Below are 20,532 nucleotides of genomic sequence, written 5' to 3'. Positions count from 1 at the left end.
AGAAACAGGAATGTAAGGCACTTATCTACAAGCACTGGAAAGGAAGAAACAAAACCGTCTCTCGTGGAGACATGACTAAGTTTATACAGAGATTCCACAGTATCGCAAACAAATTACTAAAAGTGAGTTTAATAAGGATGTGGCATCAAAAACGCAAAACTGAATTCTATTTCTATGTCCTGGTAACAATCAGAAATGGAAACTGCTAAAAAGTATTATTTATAATAGCATCCAAACAATCAAATATTTAGGAGTAAGCCTCACAAAAATGTGCAGGATCTGTATGCTGAGATCTACAAAATACCTATGAGAGGGAAAAAAAAAATAAAATAATTCCGAAACCTACTGTATTGTCAGATGAGAAGGCTCAGTATCGTGAAGGCTACAATTCTACCCAAACGGATGTATACTGATTCCACAGACTTCTAATCAAAATACTAGCAGAGCTTTCTTTGTGGAAATCGACAAGCTGACTATAAAATGTATACGAAAAAGCTAGTGACAGAATCGCTGCAACAACTTTAAGAAGTAAGGAAGTTGGAAGGCTTGCGCCACAGTTTCCAGACTGATGGCAGAACCATGGTCATCAAGGGGGTGCGGTGTCGGCCGAAAGGACAGACAGATCAGTGGAGAAGAACAGACCCGCAGACTCGTGGTCAATTCATTTCCGGCAAAAACAGTCCTTTCAACAGATTATCCTGAAACAAGGGATATCGACATCCGTCTCCAAACTCCAAACGCAACACAGACTTACACACAAAACGTGAAACCGTGAAACCTCCAGCAGCTGAAGGGGAATCTTTGCGACCTCAGTCAAGCATACTTTTTTTTAGATCTGGCATCAAAAACATGATCCACAAAAGAAATAAAAATCACAAACTGGACTTCACCCACATAAAAAATACTCCAGGGCTTTGAAAGATAACGGCAGGAGAACAAAGATAAGCCACAGAATGGAAGGAAATCTTTGCAAACACATCTCTGACATAAGGGAATTGTATCCAGAGGCTATAAGGAACTCTCGAGATTTAGCAGTAAAACCAGCAGCCTCCCCCAGCCCCCTTCTGCAGAGGACGCACAAGTAGCTGGTATGTACCAGAGAAGACGCCCCTGTCTTTACTCTTTATGAGAAGGAAGAGTGAGCCACACATGACACTGCAGGCTGTCAGATCTGACAACACCCAGGCTAGTGAGGACACCGGCCTCATTCACTGCAGACAGCGTGGGTGTACTGGGTAAAGTCCCCGGGACAGTCACCATGTATCTGGTAATCCCAGCAACAGGTCCCCACGGAATGAGAAACTGACATGCTCGCCAAAATCTGTCTGTGAACCTTTACAGTGACTTCGGTCCTCACCGCCAAGCTAGGAAGGATTCGAATTCCCACCCACTGTGGCGACCGGTTGTACCACTGAGAACCACGCAGAGGCCGGAGGAACCGAAGCCCACGAACACCGGTGAACCGAGGGATCTCGCTGGGGGAGCGCAGCCAGTACTGCAGGTCTCCATTCACCGGCCACTGTGGCGGTGGGCGGGGAGAAGACGGTGGGGATGTGTCAGCGTGTGCCCGTGTGCACCTGTCCCGGCCTAGAGAAGCACACACCAGCACGGCTGGACTTTACTGTACGGAAAGGACATCAATAAAAAGCTCATCTAAGTCCCGTGTCTACACTGAGTGCTGCTGCCCGTGGATACGTCCCGTGCCTGGGCTGAGAATCTGGTCAGGGCTTTTCCCGGGACTAGAGCCTGTCCTTTCTGTTCCCTAGGAGAAAATGCTGCAGGTGTCACGCAGCTCTCCTATTTGCCAGCATCCCGAAGAGTTTACCCCAGTGTGGAAACCACTGGAAAATTCTTCTTTCTGGTGAGCTACCCTGCGTCTCGGGCTTCCAATCACTCTGACTGACCTCTGCTGCCCTTCCTCCAGAGTGAAGACTGTTCCCCTGTTAGCATGGCAGTCCAGCCCACAAGTAAGGAGTCCACTCTGTTCTTGGTCATCTGTTCAGAACATACTGCAGTGATGGGTTTTTTGTTTGGTTTCTAGACCTTTCTGTGTCTTTGACATTTTTTTCAAAATTCGTCCTGATACTATTCTTTGAAACAAAGCACATCGAGTACTGACTCTTAAGCAAGCTATTCACTTTCTGCTCCAGTTTCTGTTCTGGAGAACGAGAACGATGCCACCCAGTGCACGGGTGGCCGTGGTAGGAGCTACCATGAGCACCTAGTTTGGCGCCTGGCACACAGTAGGTGCCGTGCTGCATGTTATGTTCATGTCCGACGACGTGCCTGGCCATTCATGTTACGAGCTCTTGGGCTTATGGCAGAACGGCCGCCATGTTTACTTCCATGTTACGTTCTCCCTGCTCCCTCCCTGCATCCCGCTCGGCAGCTCCAACTGTTCCCCACTTCCTCTAAGCCCCTTGCAGGTAGAACAAATCACGTGTGCAAATCAAACTATCTTGTCACTCCCTCGCTCCTCTGCCTCCGGTGGCCTCCTGATGCACGTGGGGCCCGACAGAAGCTGGCCGATGGCCGTGCACTGACCAAACTTCGGTGGGGATGGCCTCGTCCCCTCCCTTGGACACAGAGACCTGCCTGGATCCCACGGTCCCCATCATTTGCCTACTGGACCATCAATCTGCACTTAAAGATCAACCCCTGGGGGATACCTGTGCTGCCGGCCCGGCACCCACAGGCTCCCAAGCTGCACCGAACCGCAAGCTCCAAGGGGGTGGGAAGCAAGCCCTCTCTCTGCTGCGACCTAGCGCAGCGCCTGCACGCCAAGGCCCCAGAGTATCTGTCACAGGACAGCTTACACGAGCTGGGACAGGCGGCGGGAACAACAGACATGATAGGGATAGGTCAGAACTGGGCCAAAATATCCCCTCATAAGAGTGTTCATCACAGCATTACTCAAAACAGTTGAGAAATGAGAATCCCAGAACTCTAACAATGTGGCAATATCTGTTTTATGAAACAACCCATGACAACGCTTTCCATTAAAATTGCTACTTTAAGGGGCACCTGGGTGGCTCAGTTAAGTGTCTGCCTTTGGCTCAGGTCATGATCCCAGGGTCCTGAGATCAAGTCCCGCATCAGGCTCCCTGCTCAGAGGGGAGCCTGCTTCTCCCTCTGACCCTCCTCTCCACTTGTGCATGTGTGCGCACATGCACTCTCTCTCTCAAACAGATAAAGAAAATAAAATCTTTAAAATTAATATTTTAAGAGTATATAAAGACATGAGAAAATAATGAGATGAGCGAGAAACAGGTAGAACACCGTGTATAAAACCTCAGTTTCTTAAATGGGAACAGCCACCTATACGCTTGTGGGGCTGGAAGAAAATATTCCAGCGTAACGTCACTGTCTTAAATAACGTCATCAAAATCTCCCCTTTCTAAAAAATGTTTCCTGTGTTGTCCACGTGTTTTATAAAAGACACATCTTTATAATCCGAGAACAACTGTCTTAAATAACTGTGTCAGATGGCTGTGAGCACAGAGCCCTCAGGAGGTCTGTGGCCTCCGTGGCCCCGGTTACCTGGTTGTTGACGACCACGTGGACGGTACCGTGAGTCNTGTAGGAGGGCAGGTCGCTCAAGTGGAAGGTCTCATATACAATGCCCTGACCGGCAAAGGCGGCGTCTCCATGCAGAAGGATGGACATGACCTGCAGACATGCAAAGCAGCCCCCAAATGGAACACAGCCCTGCTCGCCATGGCCGCAAGGCCCACCAGAGACTGAGTCATAGCCTGCTTTTCCAGAACCAGTGCGTTTTGAGATCATTTCAAACTTAGAAACAAAAACAAAGTGGTAGGAGAACACAAGACCCCCAGACCCTGCCCGGGCCCTGCCCTGCTCCATCGGCATACCGGCCACTCCGCCACCATCTGCTGCAGAGCCCACGGATGCCACGCTGGGCACGGCCCGTGGGACCCTCTCAGCAGGAGAGCAATGCTGGCCAGGTTCTGACTGGGAGGGGCTCAATGCCTCGCCTATCTCCACGGCCCGGACAGGCCTTCATGACCAGACCCAGGAATGGCGTGCTCCATACCAGGAGACGCCCCAGCTGGTCTGCCCCACCCCAGCAGGTGTCCCTGTGCTTGCCTGGACAGGGAGCCGGCTCTGTGTCTCCCTTCCACTCACTGGTCCCCCTTGGTCATGGGAACATCTGGGTCCCACTCCTCACCAACCCCTGCCCGGCAGCCGCAGCGGCCTCTCTTGGGCGCTGCCAGGCGTCCCTCCTCCATGTATCTGCTGGTGTTCTGCAAGAGCCTCCCCTTCTTGCCTTTTACTTGCATTCACGTGTGCTCACGGGTTCCTATTCTATTCAATTGGCCATAACTGACTCATCACAGTGACTGTGCGCCTCCCATCGTCCCACATTCGGCGGGGGAGCCCCGTGTCGTCTAGACGGCGGCCTCTGGCACAGCAGAGCCTCCAGCCTCATGGCGTGCGGCCCCATGTGGCCTGGAAGGAGACACTTCCCCGGGAGCTGCTTCCCCCTGCAGGGACGGCCGGGAGACCAGGCTGCGCACACAGGTGTTGCTCAGCGTCTGTGTCCACGGGAGGACGGTGATGCTGCCATGTGCAACCCAACTCTGTTCCGAGCCGTCCTCCCTCTGCATCCACGGACACCTACACCTTGAGACACCACTCCCGCTGCTCCTGCTCCTGGAAGCCCTCATGTGTCCCCTGCCAGGAGGGGAAGGCCTACCGTGTCCTTCCTGGGGACAAAATCTGGATTTGTTAAATGGAACCCCGCGTGTTCTGCCTCTGGCTGTAGGCTTGTACAGGGGCCTCTTTGGTGGGGTGGGTAGGAAGGCCATGGGGAGTCTTGCCAGAGCCTTCTCCGCACACACTTGGCTTCCCGCTGTCAGGCGCTTTGGGGAGCCTCTGTCTGGATCTCCTGCGGAGGCCAAACTGGGGCCCTTGCCAGGCTGCACGGCTCTCCCTGAGGTTCCCTCAGTATGGTGCTGGGTGCTGACACCACGGGGCCCACTGCTCCTTGGCACCCTAGTGCCCAACCTAGACCCTGTAGGAGCAAGTCTCTGGGCAGGCAGACCGACCTGCTGCACTGGGGGCTGCTTCCCCACAAACACCCCAGGGCCCAACAGGGTCAGGTCCCGTCTTCTCCCAGGTTACAGAACAACCCTGGTCAAGTGTACAAAGGGTACATAAGTCTTCTGAAATGTGGAATGTCATGTTAACAGACTCTAGCTCCCTGAGTCCTCAGTTTAACAGAAATCAGCTATTTGCTGGGGGTTTTGGATGAGCAGCAAGGAGAACAGGCATGAAGGACTGTGGGGTCTGGATCCACGGCTGGGGGCGGGTGAGAGTCGGAGCGGCTCCCACACAGAGGTGGGAGCTTGAGGGGCGGGCTGTCTGCACCGGGCAAGAGCCCTCCTGAAAACTAGTGCCTGGCGAGCATGTGGGGCTAACCAGCCTGTCCTGGCCTGACGTCTCATGGCAGGACTGATAGCTGCCATCATCTGGAGATTGTTCAATGTCCTTCGGCTTTCACCTTGCGATTCGCTGCTTTACAGAACGTGTCCAGCACTCCAAGTGAGCGCTGCTCGAGGGGCTTTTTGTCTCACTTACAAATAAGGACATTGCACAGACTTTCCTGCGATGCTGTTCCCCCACCTGGCTCCACATGCCGTGTCCTAGCCGAGGACAATGGGAATGCTGGAGGCCCGGGTGACACCCCTCCCTCCCCAGCCACCGTGTTGTTGCTGCTCCCAGGGGCTGCATGGGAGGTCCCCCTCCACCTGGAGCGTGACCTTCACAACCTGACAGCCTCCCCGTGGGCCATGCCCTTTCTCTGCGCGGGTGGGGGTGCCCATCAGCGCAGGAACCACTTCCTGCCCCGACGTCATACCCGGCCCAGGCTCATCACTGCCGATGGCAGCTTCCCGGGTCTCTCCGAGTGTGGAACTAGTGGACCCACGGTACTTCGAATTATGGAACTTCAAATAAGCTAACACTGGGCCCCACCTCTAGAGAGTCTGCCTCCTCTAAGAGCACCCCCAGGCTGGTGCACCCCGTTCTGCCCCCGGCATCCCAACCCACCTCCACTTCACTCCCGTCTTTCACCCCCGGAGAAGGTTCTTACTTGCAAGCCTGGCTTCACCACAGGTGTGATGACGGGAGTGCCCCCCCCGCCCTGGAGCTCACGACCTAGGAGGGAGCACCTCTGGAGGCGCAACTGTGTCACTATCTAGGACTCCACCAAAGTCTGTTCAGAATACTTCGTTACATTCCAGAAACCTGAGGTGGGAGACGTGACTGGGGCTCGGAGTCCGTCCCGGACACTATGGCCTCAGGGCTGCCCTGGCCGGCCCCCCGCGGCCTTACCTTCTTCCCCTCCGTGTCCCCGCAGTAGAACTGCTCGGCCTTCGTCTTGCCCATCACCACGGGGTCGGCGGCCTCAAGGTGGGAAGGGTTCGCCACCAGTGACAGGGTGATGTTCCTGTCGGTCACGCGGTTGATCCGCCGGTGGTACATGCCCAGGTGGTACTTCACGTCCCCAGAACCCTGCCACACAAACACGGGGCTTTATCCTTGGAGGGAGGGAGACGCTCAGGCTTCATGACCCCTCTGCTCTGTGCTATTTCTACTCCCAGAAACCCCCTTCCTGAAGGCATGGGAAGGTTTTTCCTCGGATGGCTCCCACCCATGGCCCTGGGAGAAGGGCCTTGCCCCCTCCGGGAGGACTGTGACCTGGCGGCTGCCACCTCTTGTGACAGTGTGGAGGCCCCCAGCCCCTGCGGAGGGCACGGCTGTTCTGAGTAACAAGCGGCGCTGAGGGTCTCCGGTGGGTTTTTTGAGAAGAAACCAGCAGCCTCACCTCATCGGCTGCTTCCAGCTTGGAATCGAACTGACAGAAAATCTGCTCCAACTCCTTCCTGATGACGTTGGCAAGCACGTTGAGCCGCCCCCTGGGACACAGAGGCAGGTGAGCCCGAGGCCACGGCGGTGGGAGGAGGGCAGGTGGAAAACAGAAAGGCCATGGCCCGTGGGGAGCACTCTGCCCTCAGCCTCTGCTCTGCTAAGCCCCTCGGCTGGGGCCCCATAGGGCCCCCCCTGGCTAGGGGCATGGGCACCGGGGTGGTGGGCACGCACCTGTGGGGCATCCCCATGATCACATAGTCCACCCCGTTCTCGCTGGACTTGTCGATGATGGTCTTGAGCGCAGGGATCAGCACCTCGCACCCTTCCAGACCGAAGCGCTTCTCGGATGACCACTTTCGCTGCAGGAAGTCCTCAAACCTGGCCAGGGACCGCCATGTCACCAGGGCCAGTGCCACTGCCGGGGTCGGTGGCACCCTGCCCTCCCGCAGAGAGATGGGACAGCATGCTCCCCAGCCCCGGCCCGCCCTGCACGCAGCCCGCACCTGGTGGACCGCACGAGCCTGGCCAGCAGGGTCCGCTTCTCCTCGTTGGTGAACTGCATGATCCCGGGCGTCTCAAACTTCTGCCGGATCCACTGGCACTGCTCCAGGTCGTTGATGAACATGAACTCCACCCCGATGTGCTGACAGTAGGCCATCTGTTTCACACACACACACCCCGTCAAGGGCTGCTCACCCCGGGTGTCGACTGCCCATCCAGCCAGAAAGCTGGCAGGAACAGGGGTCTCCCTCTCAAAGACAGCGGAGCCAGCTGTGGTGCCAAGCTGGGCCCACAGCTCCCTCACTCCCAGCGGGCCCACAAGATGCTTTGTGCGGGTCACGCTGAGCCCAGAGAGCAGGGAGGGGTCAGCAAGAACCGTGGGGCCAAGGCGCTTTCCTTTGTGGCAGGAAAATGGAGGCACCAGCCAGGGGATGGACAATTCTGGGAAGCCAGCTTCCCTGACCTCAAGGTTTCGACTGCAGCCAGTGCCACGAGAGAGAAGGAACCGTGCTGCCGGTGGATGACAGAGCTCAATGGCCACTTAAGACTCGCAGGTGCTTAGATTTTAAATTCTGCTTTTATTAAATGACCCCTCCTGGGAAGGCTGGGTCCTACAGAAGTGTGACTGCACACATTACAAAGCAGACGGCCCTGGACAGAGCAGGTGTGTCCCATCCACGGCGCTCACGTTACAGCTGGGAGGGAGGCCGTGTGTCCTGTGGGAAGCATGGGCTCAGCGGAAAGGAAGCTGGAGTGGGAGAGGGCAGGAAGGCCACAGGAGGGCCCGGCCTCAGGGTGGGGGCCTTTGCGAGGGCCAACGCCTTCCTGAGGCAGGTGACCAGGGCCCTTCTTCCTCCACCCACCAGCCATCCAGGGTGACAGTAAACGCCAAATCAGCACTGGAGTTAAAAAAGGAAGCACCCTGGTGTGGCACAGGGAGGATTTATAGACCCCAAAACCATCTCCAGCAGCCACAGCGTCCAAGCACTCAGACCACCAGGCTCTGCTCAGAGCTTCCATGCATGCTCCATTGGTTTCCACAACGGACATGGAGCCAGTTGGCAAGGTGCAGGGCGTGGATGTGCCCTGGACCCCTTACTCCTGTCTTCAGAGCAGGGGTGGGCATTTCTGCACGGAGCTCCATGATTACAAAACAAAGGAAGGTCTGCCTGAGCTCACAGTAACCGCCAAGCACTACGTGCGCCATCGTCCTGGCCGAGAGAGGAAGATCTTGCCTAAGGATGAAGAGGAAGCGCGCAGGGAAGGGCCTTGGTGCTTCTATGACGACAGCATCTCAGGTGATAAACGGGGAGTGCAAGAAGCCTGGGGATGGGCCTGCTGCGCTGTCTTCCCTGACTGCAGAGTCCACACCAGCCCCTGCTTCTGCCTGAGCTTCATGGTCCCAAATGTGCTGAGCCACCGAACAAGTCACATGGCCCAACCAGACTGCCTGTTCACAGGAACCCTCCTCCTCCGTCAGCTTAAAAAAGGTTTTCTTGGGACCTAAATCTGAGCTGCAAGGCCAGGACGGAGGGGAGTGAGTTGGAGGGGAGAGCAGAAGGAGGCTGGAAGAAGGGGGGGGAGGGGAAGGGACAGAAGGAGGAGAGGAGAGGCAGGGGGAGAGAAGGAGAGGGGGAGGGAAGAAAGGAGGGAGGGGAATGGAGAGAGGGAGGAGAGGGGAGGGAGGGAAGAAGGAGAGGAGGGGAGGGAGGGAGAGATGAAGGGGAAGGGGGATGGGGGAAGAGGAAAAGGGCAAGGGGAGGGAAGAGGAAGGGGGAGGGGGAGAGTGAAGGGGAGAGATGGAGAGGAAAGCAGAGGAAGGGAAGGAAGAGGATGGAGGAGGGAGGAAAGGAAGGGAGAGGAGGGAGGGGAAGGGAGAGGACATGAGGGAGGGAGGGAAGGGAGAGGACATGGGGGAGGGAGGGGAGGGGAGAGGACAAGGGGGAGGGAGGGAAGGAGAGAAGGGAGGGAGGGAGGGGGAGGGGAGGACAGGGAGAGAAGAAGGGAGGAAGTAGGGAAGAGGAGAGGGAGGGAAAAGAAGGGAGGGGAGAGGACAGGGGTAGGCAGGGAGGGAGGGGAGGTCTCTGCACAGAGGTGGGGAGGGAGGAAAACAAGGCTCCTTGCACCCCAGGGTCACTATTTCCCTGACTTGAACAACTTAAAAGCTGGAAAGAAACGACTAGGTGGAAACTCCAGAAACTAGAGAGTCCCCATCACCACGAGAATGAGTTTGGCTATTAACTTGGACTCGTGGTTACTGGGCCCTGGATCACGTGTTGTTTTTCCTGTTCTTGGCTCAATCCCCAGGAGAAAAGGCCATGACTTTCCAGAGGCTGGTTCTTAGCTTCTCTGTCTAGCTAGAGACAGCGTGAAGGTGCTCGAAGCTGCTCCTGCTCCAGCTTCTCAGAGGCCATGTTGTCCTGGGCCGGCCCGCGGTCCTGGCGGCTCATGCCAGCAATCTGGCGTGCACACATGTGTGTGAATGTATACACCATGGTCAGCAACTTTGTCCAAATACCCGGAAGCCACGTGCACAGCACACAGGCTGGGATGTGGGTGCCCTGGTCAGGGGGAGCTAAGGTCCCACAGCCGGAGTCAGAGCCGCTGGGCTCTGGCCCTCCAAACGCCGGGCTCAGGGCCACGGGGGACTCAAGGCTGAGAAGGTCAAGCGCGGGGCTCTGCACACCCCGACTCCGCTCTGCAGGAGGGAAGGTGCTGAAGGTGCCCCGAGAGGAGGGGGCCGGCATGGCTGCAAGTTTTCTGGCTTGGGAGGAGGGCTGAGCTCCCCACTGGAGACCGTGTAGGGGAAGGGAAGGAGGGGCAGGTGCATTGTGCCAGCTCTCATGCAGACTGCTCCCATCTCTGCTTTGAAGCAGACCAGCCCCAGCTGCCCGGGACACCCGCAGGCGGACACAGGCGCCCTGGGCCCTGAGCCTGACGTGAACAGGCTCATCTGGAGAAGGACTTGTCTACAAGGAGTGCTGTTTCTGGGGTTCAGACCAAGGGAACCTCTAGGTCAGTAACATCCCAGAAAAACAAAACATGACCACAGGAGGAATTCGAATTTTTCTAATAGAGATGAATTAACTCTCAGACTCTATTTGGTCAATGTATCAACACATTCTCTCTTCAATACTTAAGTCACTCAGATAATTTGTACTCTTTCAGAACTCAACGGTCCCATGGGGCTGCTGGCTACATTGGCATAGAGCGGGTCTAGACACTGAAGTCAGTTGTGAGGCCAGTGCAAATGGAGGAAAAGGACCACCTAGGTCCTGGGTCGATCCACTGGCTAATCCTGCCCACTCCTCCCTGATGCTTACAACCTTTCCCCCTTCTCTCCCTGATGCCCACACCCCTCCTCATCCCCTCCTCAATGCCTGCCCCCCTCCCCAGCCCTCCCTGATGTCCACACCCTTCCCCCTCCCCTCCTTGATGCTCATCCCTCCCCACCTGCCCATGCTCACACCCCTCCCCATCCCCTCCTTGATGCCCACCCCTCCCCACTCCTCCCTGCTGCCCACACCTCTCCCCACTCCTCCCTAATGCTCACCTCTCCCCATCCCTCCCCACCCACCCCCATGGTCACACCCCTCCCCATCCCTCCCTGATGCGCACACCCAGCCTCGTGTCCACACCCTCATGTTGGCACCATGTCACCGAGTGTCCACATTTTCCCAACAGCCTGTGGGGAAGTGATGAAGGCCAAGCTGAAATGCTGACACCAAAGGACGCTTGTCACAAGTTAAAGACAATGTCACCAACAGACTCTCAGACCTTTCTGGGCCACCAAAGCCACATGTGAGCATTCTGGTCAGCAATGGGAGCATTCTGATCAGACCCCACTGGCTGAAGCGGGTCCCCCTTCATCACACCCAAGTCACGGATGGGGGTGTGAGCAGCAATGCCGGTGCCCGGCTTGTAGAGCCCCGCTACTGGGTGTCATGAAGCTGGGGCTTGCCAGGGACACCAGGTGCCCCCGCGATCCAGAGCGTGCGTGCCCGACAGCGCCCCAAGTGACGGCATGATCCTTTCTGGGGAGCCCCATTCCAGAGTACTTGTTTCCTCTGTCTGTCTTCATGGGCAGTGTCAGCATGGACCACCCACCCTGTACGGACGAGGGGCTGGACACAGGCAGGTGGCAGCGGAGCCTCCGTGCAGCCGCTGCGCATGTGTGCGGTGCCCAGTGGGCTCCGTGTGAACCAGGTCCAGAAAGGAGAAGGAAAAGAAAACAGCAGAAGGGCGGGCGAGCAGACAGACCTCTGTCTGGGGCGGGGAGTCCCGCTCTAGCCACAGCCCAAGGCTCCTGGTTCCTGCTGGCAGACCACGGGTTCCGGGGGACCTCTGCACCTGAAATAAGCTCCCACGGAGAACGAAACGCACAGGGACGCTTTTTCTCCCTTACGGTTGATGGTAAAAATGAAAAGCATGAATTTTTATCTACAAAAGAGCAAAAAAGCTCCCCTCTTTCTTACACTTGAAAACAACAGAGTACCAAGAGCAATAACCACCCTGTCGGGAGGCCTCCTGCCAACACAGGTTTCAGGCAAGTGCACGAGATTTCCGTGGATGCCGGCGTGTCCCCTTACCTCCAGCCGCCGGATGATCTCCCGCAGAGGAAGAGCTGACTCCTGCCCCCCGATGAATGTGGTGGTGGGCAGGTGGAAGACTTTGTCCAGGTCGGACTCATCCAGGCCATAGAACCCTGCAGGGGTGAGGAGAGACGGGCACAGCCACACGGAGGCCACAGTTTATGGAAAGGGGAAGGGACTCCCCGGAGGAGAGAAAAGAGAAGAGGAAAAAATCATAAAAATCTCTGATATACGTGAAAATAGGTAATATTTTACAGCCAGAAACACAAACTTTAGCAACAAACAGAAGCTGAGAATATTACTAGCATCACAGCTAAACAAGAATAGAATTCATATTATGCATGTACTAGTCCAGTGCACCAATTATTCATAATTTAGAAATAAACGTATTTCGAGGTCCCAGAGACACAAATTTTGACTTGAAAAGGCACTGGGTAAGTTCATCGGAAAGCGAATGAGAGGCAGTAAGGAGGGAATGCAAGCAGAGACCGAGGAACTGGTGGAGAAGAGCCCCGAGTCCTGTGTGAGGAGGTGACAGGAGCTGGGGCACTGAGGCAGGGGTGACGGCCGCGCCTTCTCCGAACCGCCCATCTGCACCCGTCCTGCACGGGGTACTCGGCAGGCCCCCCAGCCCCTGCTGACACAGATCTACTGCCTAGTCACTAGCATTTCCCGCAGGACCCGCCACGCAAGGTGCCTCCTCCTCGGACGGCATAGTTCAAACAGACACAAACGTGAACGAAAGGCTCTTTCTCGAGTTTCCCGTCACGGTGACTGTCGCGGGGAGAGGCTGGGAGGACTTTTGGGTGACACATCAGACTGGGCTCCCACCGGCTCTGAGAGCTCAGATGGGTGACGCGGAGGCGCCACATCACACCAAGGCCAGCACGCGTGGCCTGGGACGCCGGGCTGCGCAAGGCCACACTCTGTCCTCGGGTCGGCCTAACTAAGCGTCGCCGGCACAGCAGGGCCGGGAGCGGGCCTCAGGCCATCGCAGGCAGGCACAGCTGTGCGTCTGAACGGCTGGGAGGTCTGAAAAAGTGCACATTTGGAGGCCCCACCCCAGCGCTGCCTCCCTGGTCACATGGGGGCCAGGAATGCCCAGGTGTGCCCATCCAAGCTGCCGTGGGGACCACGGCTTTTATGCATTGAACACTCAGCACACATTTTTTAAGTCTTAAAAGCAAATTCTATGTTTTCCAAACCCTTTTGGCTTTCTTGAAACAAAAGCAACCCGGCCGGCTTTTTCATGTGGGGGGAGTGACAGCAGCGGTGGCTTGGGGAAACGCACGCACACCTTTCCTGCTGCTCTTCGATCCAGAATGAGAACAGGGCACCGCACAGGTCTGGTGAGACTCTGGGCGCTTACTGCCCGGCTCGTGGTATTTATGGAGGACAGCCAGAATCCTCTGGGGGGCATTTTCCTAGACGATGAGAACAGGTGTGCATGCTCCGCTGGGAATGCGCTGATCCAGAGAACCTCAGCTTGGCAGGACCCAGCCTCGGCATGTGTGCAGCTCTTGGGCTCCGTCACCCTGTGCTGACCACTCCTGGGCTGTCCTGGTGAGCCTCCAAATGGCCAGCTCTGCTGCTATGTTCTTTAGTCACACGAGAAATTAAATCTTGGATACCTGCTTCCAGGAAGGCGGAGCAGACGTATTTCTATCTATTCCCCACTAACTGCAACTACAGAGCCCAGACATCATAGGTAAAACGAACACAAGACAATGCCAGAAGGTGGAGAAGAAGGCTGACCAGTCAGTGAGTCCCCTGGATTTCCTTCTGGGCTCCCATATCCCAAACTTGGGGCAAAGAACAAGCAATCTGAGAACTCCTCCAGATGCAGACAAAAAAAGCGCAACGAAAGCTGCTCTCTACAGGGTCAGGAGGGGCAGCCGACTAGGGCAGAGACCTCGGATAATGACCGCTCTATTCCACCCAAACACGCAGTACACACTGCAGCCCAGCCACACCCCTGCAGGCTGTGAGGCACTCCAGTGTCCAGCCCCATCCTGGGGTTTCAGGGAGGGTCCAACAGGGACTCCAGACTTTGCTCCCTCCAGGAGGGGATGCACCAGCCTACTTCCCCATCCCAGCGTCAGTGGAGTCCATGGGGACTGTGGCCCCTCCCTGCCACGGCAGTGTTCACACAGGCCCTGCTCTAATAGAGATCGGAGTATGATTCCAAGTCTGATGATACCCAAACATCCTGGTTTCAGTAAAAGAATCCCTCACAACAAGAACCAGGAATCCCTCAGACTGAATGGGGAAAGACAACCAACAGACAGACACCAGCTCCCAGCAGCACGGACCCCTGGAACTGCCGCTTGGGGCTCTCCAAGAGCCGTCCTCAGACGACTTCAGTGAGCACTCAGAATGTGACAGGGACGGTGGGAAGCCAAGGATCTACAAAAACTGAAGATGCAGAAAAGGACTGAACGGGGAAGTCTGAAACTGCAGAATGTAATCACCTGAATTAAAGTCAGGCAGGTGGGCTCAAGGGCAGAGGTAGTGGTCAGAGGACCAGGGACCCTGAAGACAGAATAGAGATGAACCAATCCGAACAACAGAGAGAAATGAAGAAAGCCTCAGGACACGTAACATAAAACAAAAGCCTTCATGTTTGTGCCCACGAATCCCAGAGGGGGAGAAGGGAGAGGGAAGATGAAAAAAGGGACCTGGAAAATAATGGATGAAAAGTCCCAAATACGGCCAGAGACTTCAACCCACAGATCAAAGCAGCAGCATGAACCCATAGGAGAAACCCAAACACAACCACGCCAAAACACAGCATAATTACACTTCTCAAAATTAAGGACGAAGAAAAAATCCTGAAAGCAGCCAGAGTAAAAGGAGAGAAAAACCACTTGAAGGCAGAGGGTTTCTCATGTGGAATTGGCGGGGGGGCAGAACAGGGGTGCACACTTTTCCGGGGCTCCGTGTTCCAGGGATGACACCCTTTAGGAACGAAGGGGAAATGAGGCATTCTCAGTTGCAAGGAATAGAGAAAGTCTGTCACCTACAGGAAAGGCTACAGAGAAAGGAAGTGACATCAGAAGGGATCTTAGACATTAGGAAGGAAGACGGAACACGGAATAAAAAATACGGGGTAATAAAGCAGACTTCCCTTCTCCTCCTGGGTCTTCTAACTTAGAGCTGATGGTCAAGGCCAAGCTTATGACACTGTCTGATGTGGTTCTAAACATGTAAAGAAAATATTTAAGACAATTTTATTTTAAATGAAGATGATAAAGGGATATAGAGGGAGGTACAGTTTCTACACTCCATCTGAACTCATAAAACAATGACACCAGTAGATTGTGATAATCTGTATATATAATATACCTAGACGGCCACAAAAAAGGCTGAAAAACAACTACTAAAAACACAAAGATATGACCAAAAATATAAATAAATATAAATAAAATTGAAATTCTAAAATATAGGCTTAAAAACTCATCTGAAGTCAGAAAAAGAGGGCAGAGAAATGAAAAAGAGAACAGACAATAAAGAACAAGATGTTAGACTTAAGCCCCAGCATTATCAATCATTACGTTACAAATAAATGATCGAAATATGCCAACTAGAAGACAGAGATTGGCAAAGTGGATTAAAAAAATAAAAAAGGACCCAACTATATGCTTGTCTACGAGAAACCCACTAATGACATTGACAGATTAAAAGTAAAAAGGCAGAAAAAGATATATCACGTAAACACAATCAAAAGCACAGGTGGCGCCATTATTATCAGATAAAGGAGACATCAGAGCAAAGAAAATTACTAGCCACAGAGAGGGGCATTACATGATGATAGGTCAATCCACCTACAAGACAGAGGAATTCCAACTGTGCGCACAGTGATGGAGCTACAAATAATGTGAACCAAAAACTAAGGACAGAAAGGAGAAACAGAGAGAGGCATGTGGGTGACTCAGATGGTTAAGTGTCTGCCTTCGGCTCACGTCATGATCCCAGGGGCCTGGGATCGGGCCCCTCATTGGGCTCTCTGCTCAGTGGGGAGCCTGCTTCTTCCTTTCCTTCTGCCATTCCCTCCACTTGTGCTCTCTGGCTCTATCTCTCTGTCAAATAAATAAATAAAATCTTAAAAAAGAAAAAAAAAAAAAAGGAAAGGAGAAACAAGAAATCCACAGGTATAGCTGGAGACTTCAACTCTTCTCTCTCAATAATTCATCGAAACAGTACATAGAAAATCGCCAAGGATATAGAAGGACTCAACAGCCACCAACCAACAGGATCTAATGGGCATCTACAGAACACTTCACCCGACAATAGCAGAATACGTGTTCTTCCCAAGTGCCCATGGAATACATGCCAAGAAAAACAATTTACTGGGCCATAAAAAGTCCTCAACAAATTTAGCAGAACTGAAATCATACAGAGTGCATTCTCTAACCACAATGGAATCAGACTAGAAATTAATAACAGAAAGATAAAAGGAAAATCTCCTAATTATTGGAAATGAAACAACATACTCCTAAATAATCCATGGATGACAGAGGAAGTATTAAAGGTATCAATATACTGAACTGAATGAAAATGAAAAGAAGACATCAAAATTTGTGGGGCAGCTAAAGCAATTCCCAGAGGGAAATTTACAGCACTAAAGGCACACATCACAAAAGAGGAAACGTTTCAGGGTCCCTGAGTGGCTCAGTCAGTTAAGCATCCGACTCTTGAATTCAGCTCAGGTCATGAGATCGGCTCTGCGTCAGGCTCCATGCTCAGCACGGAGTCTGCCTGGAATTCTCCCTTGGCCCCTCCCCCTGTGCACTCTCTCTCTCTCCCCTTCTCTCTAAATAAACAAAATCTTAAAAAAAAAAAAAAAAGAGGAAAAATCTCAAATCAGTAATCTAAGCTCCCACCACAAGAACCTAGAAAAGGAAGGAGAAAAACCAACAGAAAGCAGAAGTAAGGAAATAATAAAGATAAGAGGAGAAATCTATTTAAATCAACTGAAATTGAAAACAGCAAAACAGAGAAAAGTCAATGAAACAAGGAGCTGGTTCTCTGAAAAGATCAGTAACACTGACAAACCTGTAACAAGACTAACAAAGGAAAAGGGGCACCAGGGTGGCTCAGTCAGTTAAGTGTCTGCCTTTGGCTCAGGTCATGATCCTGGCGTCCTGGGTTTGAGCCCTGCATCGAGCTCTCCACTCGATGACAGCAGGGAGTCTTCTTCTCCCTCTCCCTCTGTGCGTGTGTGCTCTCTCTCTCTCTCAAAAATAAAATCTTAAAAAAAAAACCACAACACTAACAAAGACACAAATTACCAATATCAGGAACAAAACAGGATAGCAATACAGACCCCACAGATATCAACAAGATACTAAGTGAATGCTATGAACAACTCTATATATGTACACTTGACAACTCAGATGAAACAAACCATTCCTAGAACAATACAAACTGCCACTACTTACCCAGTATGAAACAGATAATTTGCAATAGCTCTACAACTATTAAGAACATTAAATTCCTAAATAAAAAACTTCTGAAAAAGAAATCTCCAAACCCACATGGTTTTGTTGGAGAATTCTACCAAATGCTTAAAGAAGAATTAACACCAGCTCTACATAATCTCTTTCAAAATAGAAAACAGAAAAGGAAAAAAACCAACAACAACTCATTTTATGAGGGTAGAACTACCTTGATACGAATAGCAAAGACAATTGAAAAAAAAATTACAGAACAATATCCCTCATTAATATAGACGCAAGAAATATATAGTTGCAGCAATATTTAAAAAGAATTCAGCACCACAACCAAGTGAAGTTTATTCCGGTGATACAAGGTTGGTTCAAAATTGAAAATCAATCCGTGTAATCTGTCATACAATCAGGTTAAAGAAGAAAAATCGCCCAACTGTATCAATAGATGCAAAAAACTGTCACGCTTCTTCCAAATAAAAACTAACAAAAGAAAGGAGTAGAAGGGAACTACTTCAACTTGATAAAGAACATCTACAAAAAAATCTATAGCTAATATTATACTCGGTGATGAAAGACTGAGAGCTTTCCCCCTAAGATCAGAAAGAAGGTAAAGATGTACATTCTCAGCACTCACACTCCACATAGGGCTAAAAGTTCTAGCCATGGCAATTAGGCATGAAAAGGAAATAAAAGGCACAAAGGTTAAAAAGGAAGAAATAATTGTTCTTCTTGTCAGATGACATGATTATCTACACAAAAAATCCTAGGGAATTTCCCACACCCACACCCACACCCACACACACACACACACACAAAGTCCTAGAATAAGTGAGCTCAGCAGTCCACAGGATACAACATAAACACAAAAAACAACTGTATTTCTAGGTATTAGTAATGATATGTAGACACTAAAATTAAAAAGAAAAAGAATCTTGGGTATAAATCTAACAAAACATGTACAGGACTTGGATACTGAAAACTACAAAAAGCGGACAAAAGAAATCAACAAAGATCTAAATAAATGGAGAAGCATACTATGTTCATCGACTGGGAAGCAATGGGATATGTAAGCCAATTCTCTTAAATGGATCTGTACGTTTAGTACCATTGTTACCAAAATGTCAGCAAGTTGTTTTGTAAACACAGACAAGCCTTCTCTCAGATTCACCTGGAAAGAGAAAGGCCCTAGAACAGCCACAACAGTTCGGAAGTAGGAAAATAAAGCCCAGCAGCTACGGTAACCAAGAGAGTGATAGTGGTTGGGGAACCGTCACATGGACTAAAGGAAAAGATCGAGAATTCAGGAACAGATCGGCGCAAGTCAATTCAACTGATTTCTGACAAAAATGCAAAAGCAATTCAACAGAGGGAAGACAAACTTTCCACGTGTTGGGGCAAATGGACATCCATAGGCAAAAAACAAAAAAATCCCTTGACCTAAACTTCAGGTTTTATACAGAAATAACTCAAAATAGATCATAGATTTAAATGTAAAATGTGAAACTAGAGAACCATTAGAAAAATACATAGAAGGGGTGCCTGGGTGGCTCAAGGTTAAGCGGCCAACTCTTGATTTTGGCTCGGGTCATGATCTCCAGGTTGTGAGACTGAGCCCAGCATCAGGCTATGCGCTCAGTGTGGAGCCTGCTTAAGATTCTCTCTCTCCCTCTGCCTCTGCCCCTCTCCCCACTCACACACCTTCTCTAAAAAAAATACATCTTAAAATACATAGGAGAAAATCTCTGGGTTCTTAGGTTTGGAAACAAAAGCACAATCCATAAAATGGAAAACTGTGACAAACTAGACTTCATCAGAATTTAAAATTTTGCCCGGCAAAAGAGCCCATTAGCCAAAGGATGGGAACAATGCAAACGTCCTCCAAGTGAATAATGGAAGCAAGTGTGAGACACGCACGGCAAGGAGTTCTACTCAGCAAGAAGGGGCAAACCAGTGTTACAAAGCCACCTGGCTCGAATTCCAGAAAAATCAGGTTGATTGAAAACGGCCAATTCCAAGATGTTACATACTATGATTCCATTTGCATAACATTCTTGCATGGACGAATTATAGAAGTGGAGCCCAGGATAGTGGCTGCCAGGGGTTAAATGGGAACAGGATGGAGGGGAAGCAGGTGTGGCTAAGGAAGGCTGCAGGAAGGACCCCTCGGGGGTGAATGTGGCCTGGCCAGCACCCTGGTGGGATGTACTATGGTTTACAAGACATTACCACCATGGGCTGCGAGGCACGAGGATCCCTGTGAATTCTTACAACTGCATATGAATCAATAATGGTCACAAAACAAAAAGTGTAATCAAAACTGAGGTGTCACAGCTATGATAAGATGGTGGGAAAAGAGAACATCTCAGGGCCACCTGGCATGGAAGGAAGACTAGCCACTGGGAGAGGGACAACAGGCAGATGGCCCCCAGCACCTCACTCTGGATTCTTCAAAGGTGCTTTGCCCAGAACCACGGGTCACTGAGGATTCCTTACTTCATGAAGTAAGTCTTTATGAATACTTCAGTTGTCCTTCAAACATGGGAAAATCAACAGAGAAATCTCGTCCCAAATACCCAGGAAGCAGAATCTGAAAGAATCCAGAGCCCAGTCGAAGGCACAGCGCAGAAGGTGGAGGAAAGGGTGTGCCAACATGCAGAATGCCGTGTGGCCTCCGCCCCCCGCCGGCTTGGCAGGAGCTCCAGGCAGCCTGCACTAGAGACAAGCTCAGCGAAGCGGCGGCGAGACACACGGGAGATGAGAATGGACGGAAACAGAAATGACACAGAAGTGGCTCTCCCTGCTGGGTGACAGCTGAATGACGGGACAACACACCTCAGTACAATTAACAGTCAACTTTCCCCAAATTGCATGCTGGGAAAAGTTGCACACCCTGTTCAAATGAGGTCCTCAGCTCCAGAAAGGTGAAAGGCGCGTTATTTTCCTACCTCCTACTGTTAGCATTCGGAGTCGTTCCTTGAACACTGCAAGGTCTGAGAGGCAGAGTGAGGTGGCGTGGGTGAGCGCAGAAGGAAAAAGACAGCGAGAGTTAGTTAAAGACCCAGACATCCCAACCCTGCACCGTCACCGCGGTCACG

General features: G+C 51.9%; 1 protein-coding gene across 1 annotated transcript in view; it reads right to left on the bottom strand.

The window, feature by feature from the left end:
* Positions 1-20,532, bottom strand: part of OGDH (oxoglutarate dehydrogenase) — a 68,034-nt gene that overhangs the window by 17,260 nt on the left and 30,242 nt on the right. Inside the window, exons 5-10 of the mRNA XM_040644469.1 lie at positions 11,985-12,100; positions 7,398-7,552; positions 7,126-7,272; positions 6,851-6,941; positions 6,358-6,537; positions 3,541-3,669 (exon numbers count right to left, since the gene is read on the bottom strand). Of these exons, the coding sequence (XP_040500403.1) occupies positions 3,541-3,669; positions 6,358-6,537; positions 6,851-6,941; positions 7,126-7,272; positions 7,398-7,552; positions 11,985-12,100 (818 nt within the window). The remainder of the gene's footprint in view (positions 1-3,540; positions 3,670-6,357; positions 6,538-6,850; positions 6,942-7,125; positions 7,273-7,397; positions 7,553-11,984; positions 12,101-20,532) is intronic.

The sequence above is a fragment of the Ursus maritimus genome, unplaced genomic scaffold, assembly GCF_017311325.1.
Source record: "Ursus maritimus isolate PB19 unplaced genomic scaffold, ASM1731132v1 scaffold_3, whole genome shotgun sequence".
Taxonomy (NCBI): domain Eukaryota; kingdom Metazoa; phylum Chordata; class Mammalia; order Carnivora; family Ursidae; genus Ursus; species Ursus maritimus.
Note: the sequence above shows the minus strand (reverse complement) of the source record. Positions and strands in the feature narration are given on the sequence as shown.